Source organism: Bombyx mandarina, chromosome 12 (assembly GCF_030267445.1).
Source record: "Bombyx mandarina strain Sakado chromosome 12, ASM3026744v2".
NCBI lineage: Eukaryota > Metazoa > Arthropoda > Insecta > Lepidoptera > Bombycidae > Bombyx > Bombyx mandarina.
The window spans coordinates 3,212,722-3,230,671 of NC_143219.1; the positions used below are offsets into that span (position 1 = coordinate 3,212,722).

A 17,950-nucleotide genomic window follows, 5' to 3' on the forward strand; every position below is an offset into this window, starting at 1 on the left:
GACATTTGGCAATTTTGTCATTCGCAAGCCGCAAGTAGGTAAAGAAATCTAGAGAGGAGAAATTGCGAAGCGAGTGGTCGTGAAGAATTGTAAACGAAAATAATTTTGTTATGTACTAAATAAAGAATTAAAATGAGAATTACAAACCTTAGACGGGGTAGGTTAGTTCGTATGGGAGCAGCGTGCACTGTACTTTTACTTCTCATATATGCTTTGCACAAATGGTCCAGTGAAAACATAGAAAATACTGACGTAGTGCTACTTGCGGATTCGGAAACTTCTTATTACAAATCTCACAAAGATGTTTACCCAGTGCTTAAAACAGGTAATATATTAATGTAACTATAAATTTAAAATAAGAGGAGTGTCGTAAAAAAATTCGGCCAGTCAATTTACAGTTATGTGTAGATTCGCCGGCGACTCAGAGCCCGACCAGCCACTAAATACTTAGTTCGCATTGTTTTTGTCACGTCAGTAAAACGCATTGTGTGGTTTTATACATAGCTTGACGATAGGCATTATTTCCGAGTGTAAAAATGTATTGTAAACACACTGTAAATCAGTGAGATGTAACATTTAATTTAAACAATACAGGTAAAATGAAAGTTGTAGTAAAATTTATAGCACCGAGTTTATTTTTATTAGAAAATGTAGGTGTTTACATAGACTTATTTTGGTATATATAGTGTGTGTTTGTGTGTGTATGTGTTTGTTGTGTGTTTATGTTGTATATTAGTGTACAATAAAACATATTAAAACAATTAATTATATAATAGGTAATCAATTAATATTAATTTTTTGCACTTAAAAAAATCCACATAATATGGCCTTAAGCTACTATTTTATTCTGTAGAAAAAGAAATTTAAATCCAACATGTCCTTCCCAAGTGACAAGGCAATGCAAAGCTGATTTCGCCCAAAACATGTCTTTTTGGACCCTCTGAATCCACTCTCTGTGCTTTTAGGCTCTTCAAGCACTTTCGCAGTGATTTGCGTTTCCAATCAGTTGTAGATTCAGTGAAGCATTGCTCTTGCTAGGGCTGGTGCTACCAATTGTCTCAGCTTGAGCATGTGAGGTTACTTACTACACTGTGAATAGTTGGAGTAACCCCTCAGGTTAAAAACAATTAGATAGGGAAAAATAAGTAAAACCAGATACCTGATGCTTTATCATACATAGTGACTTCAACTAGAAATGAAATTGGGATGGTACCCGTGGTACTATAGTCTGATTTCTGGTGTAATAATATATTACACTCTTGTGAGCCCCCACAGGTATATACCACCACCTTGCCTATTTCACTGTGCAGAAGCAGTTCAGCATTCAGATTTGAAGGGAGGGATGGCCATTGTATGATATAATTGGGATTTAAACCTCATCTCAGTTTAGTAGTGGTTAAAATGTCTATGGGCTCTCTAGTAACCATTTAACACCATCTCTAAACTTATACATCTTAGACAGCATAGGGTTCAAAAGCGAAATCAGTCACTAGAAGACATTGAGAATATAAAAAAATGCAAAGTAATTTTAAAGTAAAGTAAATGCCAAAATTACCAATATTAGACAAGGATAGTGGTTAACCTACATGTTAAAAGTGTAGTGTATGCATGTGGCAAGATAATTAAAGAATAGTTTTTCTGGGAGATGATCTGGCAATTTCTCCTGTGAAAGTAAGGAATGAAAGTGCACTTTCAGTGAAAGCTTGATAAAAAAAATATATTTGTAAACCAAAATGCTGGAAAAGAACTAGGTACCAATTTTTTTTATTATTTTAGAATTGGGCAACTTTGAACCTAGAGACAAGAAGATTATCAAAGGGCCAGGTGAAGAGGGTAAGCCGTACCACATGTCACAGAAGCATGCCAATGATGTAGCAGAGACTGAGAGTAAATACGGAATGAATATAGCTGCATCAAATGATATTGCAATGAACAGGTAATTCTATGTCTATTTATATTCTATTTTATCAGCCCACAGACGTCCACTGCTGAGCATAGGCCTCCCCCAAGCCTCACCAAAATGATCGGTCCTATATATACATTTCATTAAAAAAACTGCATAGGGCAGCCAAGGCATTAGCAGTTGGTTAATATATAGATTTATGGTGGTGGTAGGACCTCTTGTGAGTCCGCACGGGTAGGTACCACCACCAACCTGCCTGTTTCTGCAGTGAAGCAGTAATGCGTTTCAGTTTGAAGGGTGGGGCAGCTGTTGTTACTATACTGAGACCTTAGAACTCATATCTCAAGGTGGGTGGTGGAATTTACGTTGCAGATGTCTATGGGCTCCGGTAACCCCTTAACATCAGGTGGGCTCTGAACTAGTCCACCCATCTATGCAATAAAATTTTTTATTACAATTAAACATAAAAAATTATATAAAAAAATTTATTCTTTACATATTATGATTTGGTATGACTCAATATTTTGTGTCACTACAAAATAGAGTATGATCAATTTTTATTTGATCTTTCTTATACAGTCGTTTGGTAGAAGAATGTGGTTCATGTGAAAAAAATATCATTCAAGGTATAGTAGGTTGTAATTCCTTACCTGTTGTAATTCATTACACTTTTACCTGTTGTAATTCATTACACTTTTTTTTTGTTGAAAAATTATTAAATTCGAACATCCTAAATTCTAGACTAAGGCTCGTCTTTCTATGCATGCAATTCTCAGCGAGATAATATTTCGAAAGTTCAAGAACAGCTTTAGTTTGTGTCTTTATGTTGGTGCGTTCGGCCAACCACGATTGAACATCGCACAAGCTCAGTTAGTGCCTAAGCCTATTTCTCCAATTTAACTCTCCCACTCTCAATATCAAGTAGCGGTGGTGAGACATATTGTTAGCCCATACGTGATGGTATAATTTATTTCAACACACGAAACAGTCACGCGTCCCGAAATAAAACTAAGACCGATATATCCGAGAGTGGCCCCGGCATTCAGGTTAGGCTGTTTGTCTATACCGCTCATCTTCAGTGTACTTAGTGCGAGTTTTTTAACGTTCTCGACAGTGTAAAAGTTAACTCAAATTTGTATGCAGTTGGAACAGCGCCCCTAGCGACAAACGTAGGCGAACATTCCAACTCCATACAAATTTGAGTTAACTTTTACGCTATCGTGAACGTTAAAAAACTCGCACTAGGCACACAGGTGAGAGGTAATCTTTCTTCTTCTTCAATTTAGCTCAACACCTCAACAATAACTCAACAGCGCCCCTAGCGGCAAACGCAGGCAAACATTCCAACTCCATACAAATTTGAGTTAACTTTTACGCTATCGAGATCGTTAAAAAACTCGCACTAAGCACACAAGTGAGAGGTAATCTTTCTTGTATTATTATTATATCATTATTTGAAAAAAATTATATATATCAGATCGATACCGGATACGCGGCTCGATGAATGCAAATACTGGCACTACCCCGAAGATCTGGCCAAGACATCTGTAATCATCGTCTTCCATAATGAGGGCTTCTCCGTTCTCATGAGAACCGTCCACAGCGTTATTAACAGAACTCCTGCGCAATTTCTGCATGAAGTCGTCTTGGTGAGTACTGATTTAATGGACGACCATACTAACGGCTGAGCCACTCCTGTGGCTGAGGGTACTAATTATTATTTTTCGATTCAGAAGTAAAAATTAATTAGCTATTCCTAAAAATACATTTTATTTATAAATACTGTAACATTCACAACAGTAATGAATGTAATAATGTTAATTTAATCTACTCTTATTACGTTAACATTTAATATATCTGAAAATTTTGACACACAAGTTTGACAAGTTTACCATATCTAGTAATTGCGATTCTTAACGAAATACGATGCTTTGGAGATAAGTGAAAAAAAAAAAACGTTACAAAATCGAAGAATTAATCATTTCCTGGAAGCTCGTAATTTATCAAGTTATTAATATTGAAAATAATAAAATAAAATAAAAAAGATTACAAGATTGCCGGCAACAAAGTTTACTAATTAACTATCTATTGTCAATTGATTTTATCGTTCAGATATGGAAACTTGTACTTGTTACCTTTATCTAGGAATCTACTCGATCAGACTTGCTTTTTAAATTACGACTATCATATTCCTTAAATATTTAAACACTAATACGCGAATGAGCAGCTGTTTAAATTTGAATAAGCATTACAGCTCGTATAACATATTATCATTGAAAATTACCGGCAACGAGTTAACAATATAAATAATGATGTTTTATTAAAAATTATTACACAGGTTGATGATTTCTCCGATAAAGATGACTTAAAAGAAAATTTAGATAATTATATAAAGAGGTGGAATGGTAAAGTGCGTCTTGTGCGTAATGTGCAACGCGAGGGACTGATTCGTACCAGATCGAGGGGGGCCCAAGAAGCGACCGGCGACGTCATAGTCTTCCTTGACGCTCACTGCGAAGTCAATGTCAACTGGCTCCCTCCGCTCTTAGCCCCCATATACAGGGACTACAGAACTATGACCGTGCCCGTTATAGACGGCATAGACTACAACACATTCGAGTACAGACCCGTATACCAACACGGAACGAATTACAGAGGTATATTTGAATGGGGTATGTTGTACAAAGAGAACGAAGTGCCCGACAGAGAAGCACATCTTCACAAGCACAAGTCGGAGCCGTACAAGAGTCCGACACACGCTGGAGGCCTGTTCGCCATCAACAGACGATACTTCTTAGAGATAGGCGCATACGACCCTGGTCTCTTGGTGTGGGGAGGGGAGAACTTTGAGTTGAGCTTCAAAATATGGCAATGTGGTGGCAGCATAGAATGGGTGCCGTGCTCGCGAGTAGGTCACGTATACAGAGCCTTCATGCCGTATACGTTCGGTAACTTGGCCAAAAATCGCAAAGGCTCCCTCATTACGATAAACTACAAACGCGTCATCGAGACCTGGTTCGATGAGGAGCACAAGGAGTACTTCTACACGAGGGAGCCGATGGCGCGCTTCTTGGACATGGGCGACATAAGCGAACAGGTGGCCTTAAAAGAACGCTTGAAGTGCAAAAGCTTCGGTTGGTTCATGGAAAATGTTGCGTACGATGTGTACGATAAGTTCCCGAAGCTCCCTAAGAACGTTCACTGGGGGATGGTGAAGAACAAAGCGACTGGCGCCTGCTTGGATACAATGGGGAAAGCCGCTCCGGCCTATATCGGTAAGCGTACACAACATACTTTGTTAACTGAGTTTGTCGCCGGATATTCTCAGTGAGTCGCGATTCCGATCCGGTGGTAGATTCACTCTTATACTCTTAGGTTGAGCTCGTGAGCTCATATACCGGTTCGCCTAAAGTTGGAATAGCCCCTTAGACTATCAACTATTAGGTAGGGGAAAAAACATACTAAGAGAATAAATATTCTCAGCAGCAATCCAACCTTTTACCATATCGATCTCTTTAAATCGAATACATAACTTCGAACTCTTTAAATGAATACATAACTTCGGACGTAATTTTTCGGGAACTTCCAAAAAGTCATCTGAAAAAATCTCAGTAAATGACCACCATTTTACTAAGATTATATTTCATCCCATATCATCTCGTGTCATCTCATCTCATTTCATATCAGTTGATTAATGCCTCAAATTAATCGTCTTCATTTCTTTCATTTCCTTTCACTCCATATTATCATTTTTCATAAAAATAAGAATATGAATTAAAATAAGACATGCCTTAAAGGTCATAGTTACCAGGTCATAAAATCCCTTTAAAAAAATATTGATCAGGTACGTCGTCGTGCCACGGGATGGGCAACAGCCAGTTGTTCAGGTTGAATGAGGCCGGCCAGCTCGGCGTCGGCGAGCGGTGCGTCGAGACCGACGGAGATAATGTTAAACAGGCCATTTGCAGACTCGGCACGGTTGACGGACCGTGGAGGTTGGTATCTATTTTTTTTTTTCTAAAATTTATTGGCAGCCTCCTTTCTTATACGCGAAATAGCCATCGACAGCGCCACGACTAAGTTGTTTCAACCCACCAATTTATTTCGATGTAATATGCCAAAAAATACAGTGTGGTGTTGTTTTGTTGTCTTTAGAAAGGAGATCGAAGTTTTCAAATAAAATATTTCTTTATTTTCTGACAACAAACAAAAAAGCAATTGGTATTTTTTTATTGCTTAGGTGGATGGACGAGCTCAAGGCCTACCTGATGTTAAGTGATTATCGGAACCCATAGACATCTACAACATATATGCCGCTATCTACCTTGAGATATAAGTTCTAAGGTCACAGTATAGCTACAACGGCTGCCGCACCCTTCAAGTCGAAGCGCATTACTGCTTCACGGCAGAAATAGGCAGGGTGGTGGTACCTACCCGTGCGGACTCACAACACGTCCTACCACCAGTAATTACGCAAATTATAGTTTTGCGGGTTTCATTTTTACTACACGACGTTATTCCTTCATCGTGGAAGTTGATCGTGAACATTTGTTAAGTACGTATTTCATTAGAAATATTGGTATCCGCCTGCGGGATTCGAACACCGTTGCATCGCTATATACGAATGCACCGGACGTCTTATCCTTTAGGGCACGACGGCTCACTGCTTCGGTACCTTGGTGATTGTCTTAAGTAGTCGGTAAGTATACTTGAGACCTTAGAACTTATATCTCAGGGTGGGTGGCGCATTGTGGATGTCTATGGGCTCCAGTAACCACTTAACACCAGGTGGGCTGTGAGCTCGTCTACCCATCTAAGCAATAAAAAAAAAATAAAAAAACGTATGTTGTAATCGTTAAGCTACAACGAGGAGCGCCATCAGCTGGTGCACCGGCTACACGGGCACTGCCTCACGCTGCAGCCTCACTCCGGGCAGCTCGGCCTCGCGCCCTGTGACCCAAACAACACGTACCAGCAGTGGACCGTCAAACAGAAAACGCCCAACTGGTGAGATCGACTCGTATTGAGAACACGAGAACCGTCATCTCAACTCCACAAAAATTCAATATGAATATTTAAGGCCATTAGCGCAAAAGTGGCCTAACTCACATTTTTTTATATTCAAAGCTTATATTGGAATTTATTTAAAATACAATAAATTATTTCTCCTACCTACGCCGAAAGTTCGGTTTTCGTCCCGCTGTACAGGGAAGAAAGTGTAACTTTTCCTCCCTGGGTACTGACAAGTGCGCATGCGCGTTAGTGTCTACGTCTGCTCTCACGCACCTAAAATTCTCCGCCATTGTTGTGCTCGGGTAATTTGCAATATTGTGTTTAGTGTAAAAGTGAAATAAACAAAAGGCAATAAAATTTAATAGTGGTATTGAACAAAGATGAATTCATCAGACAGTTCTTATTCAATTAGTAGTAGTTTATTTAAAAACTAAAAAACAGTTAAATTGTTTTTTTTATGAGTGCGGGGGTTTCGGCCCCCTACCCTCACCAGGGCTTCGCCCCTGGACCCCACCGGAGCTTCGCCCCTTGACCCCACCAGAGCTTCGCCCCTTGACCCCGGCTCGGTACTCCACGGGTGCTAAGTTTTTTACAATGTCGAACTTTCGGCCTAGTAGGAGAAAAAATAGTATGTGCACCGCGGGAAAAAGTAGGACATCTCATCCCGCGGGTTTGCCACCCTCGCCTTCGGCTCGGGTAGCAATTTTACACGCGGGAGGAAATGTCCAACTTTTCTCCCTTGGTGCACAATGTACTATAGATGCAAATCCGGCCTCTCCATAGTTTCACCCATAGATAACAGATAGCTTTGTAAACATTGTTTTTGCGCGTATTGTTTTTTTTTGCCTACTCAAATTCGAATTCATGAAAATTCAAACCTAATTGCCTCCATACTAACTGTAGTAAGCTTAGGCCACTTTTGCGCTGACGGCCTTATTTATTGATTTTACTGAACATACAGGGTGTAACGTTTACAAAAGCGATAAGCTGCTTACGTAAACGATAAACAATACAATCGTTCGCTAAACCGAGAATGAATTCTTATCGTTTTTGGTGAATTCATTCTTCGTAACTAGAAGATGACCAGCTTCGACTGAATTTAGTTTTATATTCCATCATATACAAGAAAAAAGAGAAAGATATATTAGTGCTCGCGTTAAGTATGAACGATTCCAATACACCCTGTATGTTGTAAGTTAAATAATACAACGAAACGAAGCCTTCGTTAGTTTATATTTTTATATAAAAATCACACAGCAAAATATGTCGACCAATATATTATATAAAGTTATATACATAAGGTACTCATATAACTCCCTAGATAAAGTGAACCAATATTTTTGTGTAGGTCAATATTGATTCTCGTGGTCTCAATTACGTTTATTTAAATAGTTTGATTAGATTGTATTTTGTCTTATGTTAGTGTAAGTAGCGTTCAATTTGAATAAACAAACTATTTATAAAGCAAATTTACAATTGTTAAAAATTGACAGCCATTATGTAATGCAGAAACTGTTTTATTTTTGTTTGTATCTTTCATTTTGAGCCGAACGACTTTGCCATGTGCTCAATCATAATCTCAAAGGAGTACTTAGATTATTAGTACCTACTGCTTGATGAAACTAGAAAATGAAAAATAAAATGTCAATTTAAAAATGTTTATATAAACATCATGATAGTTTTAATTTCAAATAAAAAACTTCTAACACATATCAATTGTACTGGTGTTGTACTTAAAGACATTCCTGTTTTTTTTTTGTAAGACAAAATTACAAAGTATGTAAATTGATAATCTATGAGCAATTACCGAAACAATTAACTGTTTATTTAGATTTCAGTGTGGCATTACTTGAAAACGTGAAAACACAACAACTGTACTTTCCATATTTTAAAACTACTGTTTTTTTTTTACCAATATACCTAAATTATTTGTTTTTATTTATTTATTAAGAAACAAAAATATTCTACCTTCATGATGTCTAATTTTTTTTATTGTATGGCTGTATGTTATTCTTGGATTTAATATAGAAGAAAATACTTGTTTCTGAGGAACTGAATTATTAGGTACATTCTACGTCTAAATGACTCGAGAAAATTGAGAAAAAATTATTATTTTGTTTTCCATTGCATTTTATTATAAGAACATGACAATAGAATTTATTTGTATTTAATTAAGTTAACCGCAATACTATAATTGTTGTAGGGCTATTAAAAAATAATTCTAAATCGAATTCCAATTAAATGTAATTATTATTTCGAGTAATATTTTTGTGGTCGTATTATCTGAAGTCTGAGCTACACTAGACAGCCTATAAATTTTAAATTAACTGTTTATCACGATTGATTTACAATAAACATCAAATTTATTAAAAAAATTAAAAAATATCATCAATTTGCGCCATTCAAATCCGATAAATATTTAATTTTAGACATGGCCCGGCGTTCTGTTTTCACTATCTAATAAATGTTGACAATTGACAGCAAAACAAAACAATTTACTACTACGGCTCAAAGGTAACATAGTCAAAGCAGTTTTACAATAAATTGCTAAAATGCGTCAATGGTATCGAGGTGCTTAATTAATTAATTTCGACAATCCAAAGGCTGTTTCGTAAATATAGATTGCTCTAAGCGGTATGACGTCATATAAAGAAAACTTATATCAATATTGTTAGATATTCCCTTAATACCGACACGTGGAATAATTATTAAATTAGATTAATAATACAATGGAGCTAACTTCATTGTATGTTTGAGAATATCAGCAACAATTTCTTACAGCGTCTTTTGCGATGTTTCCAAGTGTATTTTAATTGAAACAGTAAGTCTTTATGTAAACGGGCTATAAAAATTGCATCTTGTTGGTTATTTTTCTTGACTTGAATATAACTCAATATATTTGCAACTTTACCCTTGCTGCAATTTTATTTTGCAATACATTGCCGAGTGTAGCCCTTCAAGATTCGGCAACTGGATTGCTGAGGAGTTTTGCTCGTACATGCGGGGCATATTGCGGGTAGAACTCGCAGGACAAAATAGTGGACACCGAAGATGTTGCCGTTGCTGCAGTTTTTATTATTTTGCGTCATCGTTTAACGAAACCGAAACCTATAAGAAGAGTGTGGATCCCGGCATATTTAAATAGACGAGCGTCCATAACTAACCTTGACAAAGAGCTGATTCTCGATAAATATCTGTTTCAAAACTTCACTGGGATGTCGAAAAGTGACTTCCAATATTTGTTGAATACAATTGGACAAAGAATCAAAAAAAAGAGGATACAAACATAAGAAAGGCAAGGGGAGGTGAGCGACGGAAAAGGGATGGACCTATACATCAGAGCAAAGACGATATACGGCAATATTGCAGTGAAGTCAAAGCGGGATAAATCATTTGCAATGTGGCCGGCTAGACATTAAATACTTGCAACTATAATGAAATATATTGACAATATCGCCGGGCTATACAGCAATTGTTGCACTGTGTATATCTCATATACAATCAGCAACTTGGCGGCTATAATATTGGAGCAAGAAATTGTCAAAAAACTAGCCCGTTTACTAGCACCTTAACAATACGCTGCTGTAATATATAAGAGGATAAATAGCATGTAGAAGTTTCGGATCTTCTCAGTGGGTCGCGTTTCCGATCCGGTGGTCGATTTTTTTTTTTAATTTTTTTTTAATTGTCTTTGTAGGCAGACGGGCATACGGCCCACCTGATGGTGAGTGGTTACCGTCGCCCATGGACTTCAGCAATGCCAGGGGCAGAGCCAAGCCGCTGCCTTCTGCGAAGCACTGCTATTACTAGGGCCAGTGTTAGCAACGCCGCAAGGTTTGAGCCCCGAGAGCTCACCTACACGGTTAGGCTACGCTGACATAGCCTCTCAAGGCCACCGGCTTACATAGGGAAAAAAAAGTAACAGTTATTGAGCCCGCAATCTAAGACGAAGGTAGCTGGCGGATGTGGTCGTTGACCTCGCACGACGAACTATTTGTATTTTCATTACATAGCGTCTATTTTTAGACCTTATATTTAAATAATAATCGTGTCAGGGAACACGTGCGTAGGTAGATTCGATATACGTCAGCATATAGTCATAGATATGAAATAAATATTAAAACATGTTAATAAATAAATAGGGTCTTGTTCCGGTCATGTGTATGTTATTGCCAGTCGTAATTTAAATATTATTTAAAAATATATATTTGTATAATTATATAGTACTAATATATGCAAAACAAAACTTTCGCTATAGAAGAATCTCATTTTAAAAACATACAAATGTAGTGAGTTATGTAATTTTGTATCAAGTTATCTGGTAGACACAAAATTGTTTCTTCTATACAGTAATAGTCTCAAAAAGGCAATCTTTTAATTGACACAATAGTACATTGAGGTTTTTGTTATATTGTGTATTTGTGTATGAAAACAATGTTGGAAATTTCTTAATATTTTTTATTTAGACATTTTTTAAATGCAGTTTTATGATTTATATACCATAAAAATCTGAAGTCAGATAAAATATGTATTTAATTGTAAAATTTTCTTAGGTTTGGATAGTTTGAACTATGCAGTTTGTAAACACGCAAATTCAAAAAAGGGTTTTTCTAAGAAATTAATATAACGGAATATTTATGGAAATTGAAAAAAAAACCCATAAATATTCGTTTTTCATCCATAAACTTATTTCTAAACTAGAAATTTAGTAATGTATTACTGTGCCGTTATATTGCTCCGGTCGTTGAGATCTTGCTAGCGTAGTGTCTTCATGACAGTCCATCACTGAATGGAGCATCACGTCTTTTTGACGTGACAACGTCTTATAATTCGATGGAGCCGGCTGCACGCACGAAAAAACATGACTCATGCGGCGTTACCTCGCTCTGAGGCGTTCCATTTAAGGCTTGAAGTGCAAGCGAGAGCGCGCAACGATCGAAAAAGAGGCACAATCGGCCTCCGCGTTCGGCAGCGTTCGACATCCGTCTCTCTCCTACTTGAGTGAGTGATGCATCCGCGTGGACAGCTGCTATACAATAATACATTTACATGTTTACGTTAAGTATGAAGTTCAGTGAAAAGTGAATGTGGTGTCAATTGTCCATACAAAATATTTATCAAACAAACAAAATTAAAATTTTCTTTTGAAAAATGAAACCATTCCATCAGTATTTTCTTATGACGTTGTCACGTTCAACTATCGTCAGTAAACCGACTTTACAGACAACCGATATTTTTTTTACGGGCAAGGAACATCCGCACTCCTCGCATTATATTTATCTGTCATTTCTTTCGTCATGTCTCGATCGTTATGTGACATAAACAACAAGTTTAGTGAAATCGGTTCATGACTTAACTCGCCAGTTGTTCGATAAATATGTATCATTAAAATATCTTAATAAAGTGACAGCTGACAATATATACTACATAGATACATATCTTCTGATTTTTATTACCTACTGAATGTAAAATGTCTACTGTACTACGTCATAAATGACCATCAAATAAGCTTTAAGAATTCATTTGTATTACATTTAAAATTACATATATAAGAAAGAATTGTGTAACAAGTTCAGTTTCTGTGCCTGCATTTGGAAATAAATGAGATATATTTATTGTTACATTTAGTTTCATTTACTTACCTATTTTATTTTCTGATACTTGTCAAATTTTTAAAACGTCATGTATTTGCTGTTTTACCATAGACCTATATAGTAGGGACACGACATATTGTTCTATACGTACAATTGCATATATAAATAGCACCCATTTTGAAGGCACATACATAAACATATATCTATCTCGTTCTTACTCAGCACTTTAACTCGCAGGAAAACAATATAACAGTATTTCAGTGCGTACATAAAATGAAACATGAATATACGTAAATATCTCCGTCTCCGTCTAATGAGGCCGAAAATCCGCCATGTTTAGCGCGCCAAATGTCATTGTCACGTCAGTACGGCCGTCTGTTTTGGGTTGTACATTATTTATTGACTTTGATATCGATTTAATATGATTGATTATATAAAATTTCATAATTTATCATGCTTAAAACATAGAAAAATAATAATTAAAACGTATTTTATAGGATCTCAAGAAAGTCGATGCCCTAAAACTATTATCTATATGTATTTAAATTCATTATAATTGTTCCTTGCTGGATGTCTTATTGTACTCTTCAATGAAACGATTTGGCTCGTATTTACAAGTATATTAAAAGATAAAAACTCTAGAACAAATAATAATGAGGTTGAATATTGTAGTAGATAATGTATGTAATCGTTAAAGATGTATATGCGTTCGCGATCGCTTGATGAAGTGAAGCTCGGTGGTGGGCGAGAATAAAAACTTGTTTGGAGGGGGATTTAGAGATCCTTAACAATAATAATAATAATAATAATGTTTTTATTTCAAGTATCCATGACATAAATTGGTAATAAAACTTAGACCTATGTTAGTAGTTATATTTACATCACAATGAATTACTGTGGTAACATGCCATGGGAGATGGCACCACAGCGACCCATGTATATACAGTCCAGCCTGCTTGCGATCATGCTCAGGATACTGTTGGAGCTGGCCCTCACTCTGTTTACCAGAGATGCACACCTCTTACGCATGGTAGCGTAAAAACAATGTATGTGCGCGTCTGCAAACATCCCTGATGCGCTACAAAAGCGGGGCAGCACCACCAGCACCCTAAACGCGTTATTGTATTGAACAGGGAGAGCATTGTACGATCTTTGAGTATATCCAGCCCACAAGCTGCACTGCTCGTTCAATATCTTCATCATCTTTGAGATCAGGGGTCAACACATGGCCGAGATATTTAAATTTATAAACTCTTGTCAATGGCGTTCCGTTGAGTACTACGGGAGGTATTTTATCATGCGTCCCACCCCTGGTCTCAAAGACCATGATCTCCGACTTTTTACAGTTGTACACCAAACCGTGTGATTTGGCGTATCCCTCACACAAAGAAACAAGTTGCCTTAGGCCACAGATAGACGCGCTCAGCAGCACTAATAAAATACCACTTTAAAATATGTCATCAAAACATATTTAGACATTCTGTTTAGATATTTCGGGAAAAAGGCTACCGACAAAATCTCTTCGGAACTATTTAAATAAAATAGTTTTATTCCGCAGTGAGTAAAACACTATTGTAAATTTGTTAAATATTTAATAATTAAGTGATTTTAGAGAGGAAGTCACAAGGAATGACGTTTGTAATTAATGAATAAATGTTCTGTAGGTGTTTTTTTTTCACGCGGTCCCTTGATAAGTTTAAAATTTGAATCACTCTCAAGCGAAAGTGATTCAAATGGTGCGGCGCACCTTCCTTGGGGTGCGCTGCGGTAGTATGTTACGGACTTTAGAGTCAGCAAAACAATTAAAATAGATTGTAATAGTCTAAGAAAAACACGTACTCAAAATACGATAACATTTAGCATGCTAGAAATGGGCTGATGGCTTTGAACTACGCCATATCTTTATGTTTTGCGACAAACGACAACTTTATAAAATCAGTGTAGCAACTTTTAAAAATCATCATATCGTTTACTTGGCAAATTCAAAGGACGAACTTGTCTTAGATTTCACCCATCTAAATCATATCATATTTGCACATAACAATATACCTACTTGCTTCCCATTAAAGTATAAATTCTACAAATAAATAATACTCAACAATATTTAAAATAAAATGAGCCAAGAACGTTTATCGATAAAACCTGATAACATTGAAATCTTTTGTACAGCACTAAAGCCGCCATGTTTTGTGGCCAGATGACGTCACAGTGGCACGAAATTTTGGTTGACGTTTCATTTCCATAGGTTTCCTACTTCATTGTGTTTTACGACTAAAATAACCAGACAATTGAAGATTTATTATCTATGGTATTGGTAGACTAGTCAGAATTGTGGAAGCCCTCCGACTTTCCTAAAGCTTTATAATCAGAGGTTGAAGACTTATTTTTTATTACTATTGCATTGTTGTCATTATGCAATAAATAATAAGTTTTGAAGACTATTATGTAGGGGATCAATTCTAACCAACTAAAAACATTGTAGTAGTAAAAATAATGGCAGCACCATCATAATTTATTTCAGATCAGAGAAACCAAATTTAGCAATTAAATAAAACAAATGTTGTGTTCATAAATAAAATTTAATCAAATTAATAAATGCAACTATGTCTATTAGATATAAAGGAGGCATCTTACACAAAAATTAATAGTAATTGTTTCTTCAATAGTTCTTTTCAAATAATTGCATGTACTTTGTAAGTAAGCATCGAGCTTTTATAAGTCTGGAGTATTATTATTGTAATGTAATTAATGAAATGTGAACAAAAAATCAGCTAATGAGCTAAATAAAGAAAATACTAGATGTTATTTGTTATATTACAATAATTATATGTAACAGCAACAGAAAAAGCACATGCACAAACAGAAGTAATTTCATACTTAAATAATTTTGTCTAATCTGTTTCTTGTGTGGATATTCAAGTGTTGTACAATTGCACAGATATTTTATTTATTGTTATATTCATAATTTGTTACAAAGGAATCTTAGACCACCAATCGTCCCATGAATCAATTCTTTCAGAAACATCTAAAACTGACCAATTTGGTGAACTTACATCAGGAGCTAGCCAATTGAAATCATCCAAATTATCCCAGTTATTTGAATTTTTATCTAAACTGGATGATTCATAATGCTTCTCCAAGTTATCATAGAACAAATTATATGGTGCTGTGCGTATTTGAGTACAGTCCTCTACAATGCCTTTGCTAGTTACATGCAAATAAACATCACACTTTGTTGATGTGTGCATACGAAGCTGTTGGCATGCAATAACTATTTTACAATTTGTGCACTTATCAACAAATACTGATGATGTTACCGGCCCAGAAAGAACTATGCAGTTTTCCAAATTGATCAAATGTAATGTTCCCATTAAACCTTTGAGACCTATAGTGCAATTTTTCAAATTACGTAAAGCCACATCTCTTCGGTACAATTCATCATTTTCTAAGAGCAAAACTTCATTTTCTTTTGAACTGAATCCAAATAGATTTTCATCCCATTTGTTACTGTCTTTTTTAGCTGCTCCATCAGCTTCATCCATTAAATTTTGTTTTTGACTATGAGATTTTGGAAGCTTTTTCTTTGAAAAGCCAAATTTCTTGCGAGGAACATATCTGTCTTCTAATTCATAACATTTAGTTTGTAAATTTTGCACAATGCCAAGAAATTTTCTCAAATTGAATTCTTTAAGGAAAAATGTTGATGTTACCACATATTTCTGTAGTTCATTAATTTCCTTTTTGATGATGTCAAAGTGAGATGGGAGCATGCTGTTGTCTATTGTTGGTACTTGAGCTAAAAGATCTTCAACATATTCAGATTTGATTTTAAATGAACCTGAAAAGTAATCTTCGTTTTCATCACATGCATCTACTTCTTCTCTTGCCTTATGCGCCTTCTGTAGTTTTTCTAATCTCTGAGCATCTCTGCGGCTCAGACGTTCTAACACAGAATTTTTATCATTCATTTTTTCAACAATGCTTGTATCTTTTGGTTCAATTCTGAATTTTGGTTGGCAGCTTCTTTAAGTTGTTCTATTGTTTGTTTGGAGAGTTTTCTTGCATCAGTATTCTTTGAATTTTCATCAAACTGGAAATATTGAAGACTTAATTTAACTTTCATATTCAAATGAATTATTTTAAACATTTCAACTGTTTTTATTATACACATTATTATTTAACAACTTTTTACCAGGATTTTCACATTTTATGAGTCCCTTGCACTTTGGTGTGGATTCAAAAACCATGATCACATATAGTTTGAAAACGATCCATTCGATAACAGTGTGTATAATTTGATATATTGTTAAACTTTTATTTACAGCCACAAAAGTAATGACCAAACTTGATGAAGATGATGAAGTTAATATGTACAAAGGAAAGCAAAATTTGGTGAATAATGTCAAACATTTTTGATGTTTTAGTCACATTACAATATAGATCCATAAATAATAGCGGAAATATGGTACAACAAAACATGCATAAAACTACATCTAAGGCACAGTGACTAAAACAAACATAAAAGAACTGAAATAAAATTGTTAAAAAATAATGACCTTTTTGAGAAGTTCATCATCAGGTTTGACCAACGTGAACAGAGCGTAACCAATGGTGCCAAATGTGACCACCCAGAAAGTGGCTCTTATAGCAATACTCATCTCACCAGTCCTATAAATCCCGGAGCTTACAGTTTGCCCTCGCCGTCCCACACTTTTAAGTCGAGTTGACGAGTTTTTTGATCAGCAATCTTTTCACCAAGTCCGTAGTACGCTTCCAAGACCCAGTTGTGATTTTTAAACATATATAGTCTGAAATCTGCGATTTAAAAATACTCTTTTAGTATTTTGAAATAAAACAAAATCCATGAGGTGGAGCCTAGGAATAATGTGGCATACTTATAAAAATAGAAATTAACCGAAAAGCAGCTGCGTTTTGTCTAATTAAATTGTCAAATTTCAATACTCTAATTGTATTTGTCTTTTGTGGAAGTTAAAAGTAACAGACTTAAAATTTTGCTTTATTGTTAATTTAAGTTTTTTTACTCACTTCGGTCGGTGTTCAGCCTATACCAAACGCCGTAACTCACAGCAAAGGCGACAGCCTCAACAACGAATACAGTCTTTAGGGAAGTTTTGATAAATGTTTTAAATGTAATAGGTTTTGGCTCTTTTTTTAACATAATAGATAGATTACAAAGCAAAAAATGCTAGGAACGTTTGTGGAAATTTCTAAATAAAGATACTAAACCCTGATTGCATTTTTTACAAAAGTTGATGACCAATGACGTAAGGTCTAGGGTTGCTATTTTTTTTTTTTTTTAAGAGATTTTATGACCTGGTAACTAAGACCTTTAAGTCATGTCTTATTTTACTTTATATTATTCTTAATTTTATGAAAAATGATAATATGGAGTGAAATGAAATGAAGATGATTAATTTGA

General features: G+C 35.7%; 3 protein-coding genes across 3 annotated transcripts; 1 reads left to right on the forward strand and 2 right to left on the reverse strand.

Annotated features, from left to right (window-relative positions):
* On the forward strand, window positions 1–8,850 carry Pgant7 (N-acetylgalactosaminyltransferase 7). Its single transcript, XM_028174519.2, has 6 exons — window positions 1–325; window positions 1,777–1,936; window positions 3,381–3,552; window positions 4,242–5,178; window positions 5,748–5,898; window positions 6,764–8,850. The coding sequence occupies exons 1-6, from the start codon at window positions 133–135 to the stop codon at window positions 6,912–6,914; spliced, it is 1,764 nt and encodes a 587-aa protein (XP_028030320.2). The 5' UTR covers window positions 1–132; the 3' UTR covers window positions 6,915–8,850.
* Window positions 8,851–15,070: 6,220 nt separating this feature from the next.
* On the reverse strand, window positions 15,071–16,478 carry TBCC (Tubulin-binding cofactor C). The gene has a single exon (XM_028174447.2). The coding sequence runs from the start codon at window positions 16,476–16,478 to the stop codon at window positions 15,480–15,482; it is 999 nt and encodes a 332-aa protein (XP_028030248.2). The 3' UTR covers window positions 15,071–15,479.
* LOC149501739 (uncharacterized) lies at window positions 16,443–17,813 on the reverse strand. Its single transcript, XM_089732081.1, has 3 exons — window positions 17,557–17,813; window positions 17,067–17,325; window positions 16,443–16,600 (listed from the first exon to the last, which is right to left on the reverse strand). Exons 1-2 carry the CDS (start codon window positions 17,687–17,689, stop codon window positions 17,195–17,197), a joined length of 264 nt encoding a protein of 87 aa, XP_089588207.1. The 5' UTR covers window positions 17,690–17,813; the 3' UTR covers window positions 16,443–16,600; window positions 17,067–17,194.
* Between the last annotated feature and the right edge of the window lie 137 nt (window positions 17,814–17,950).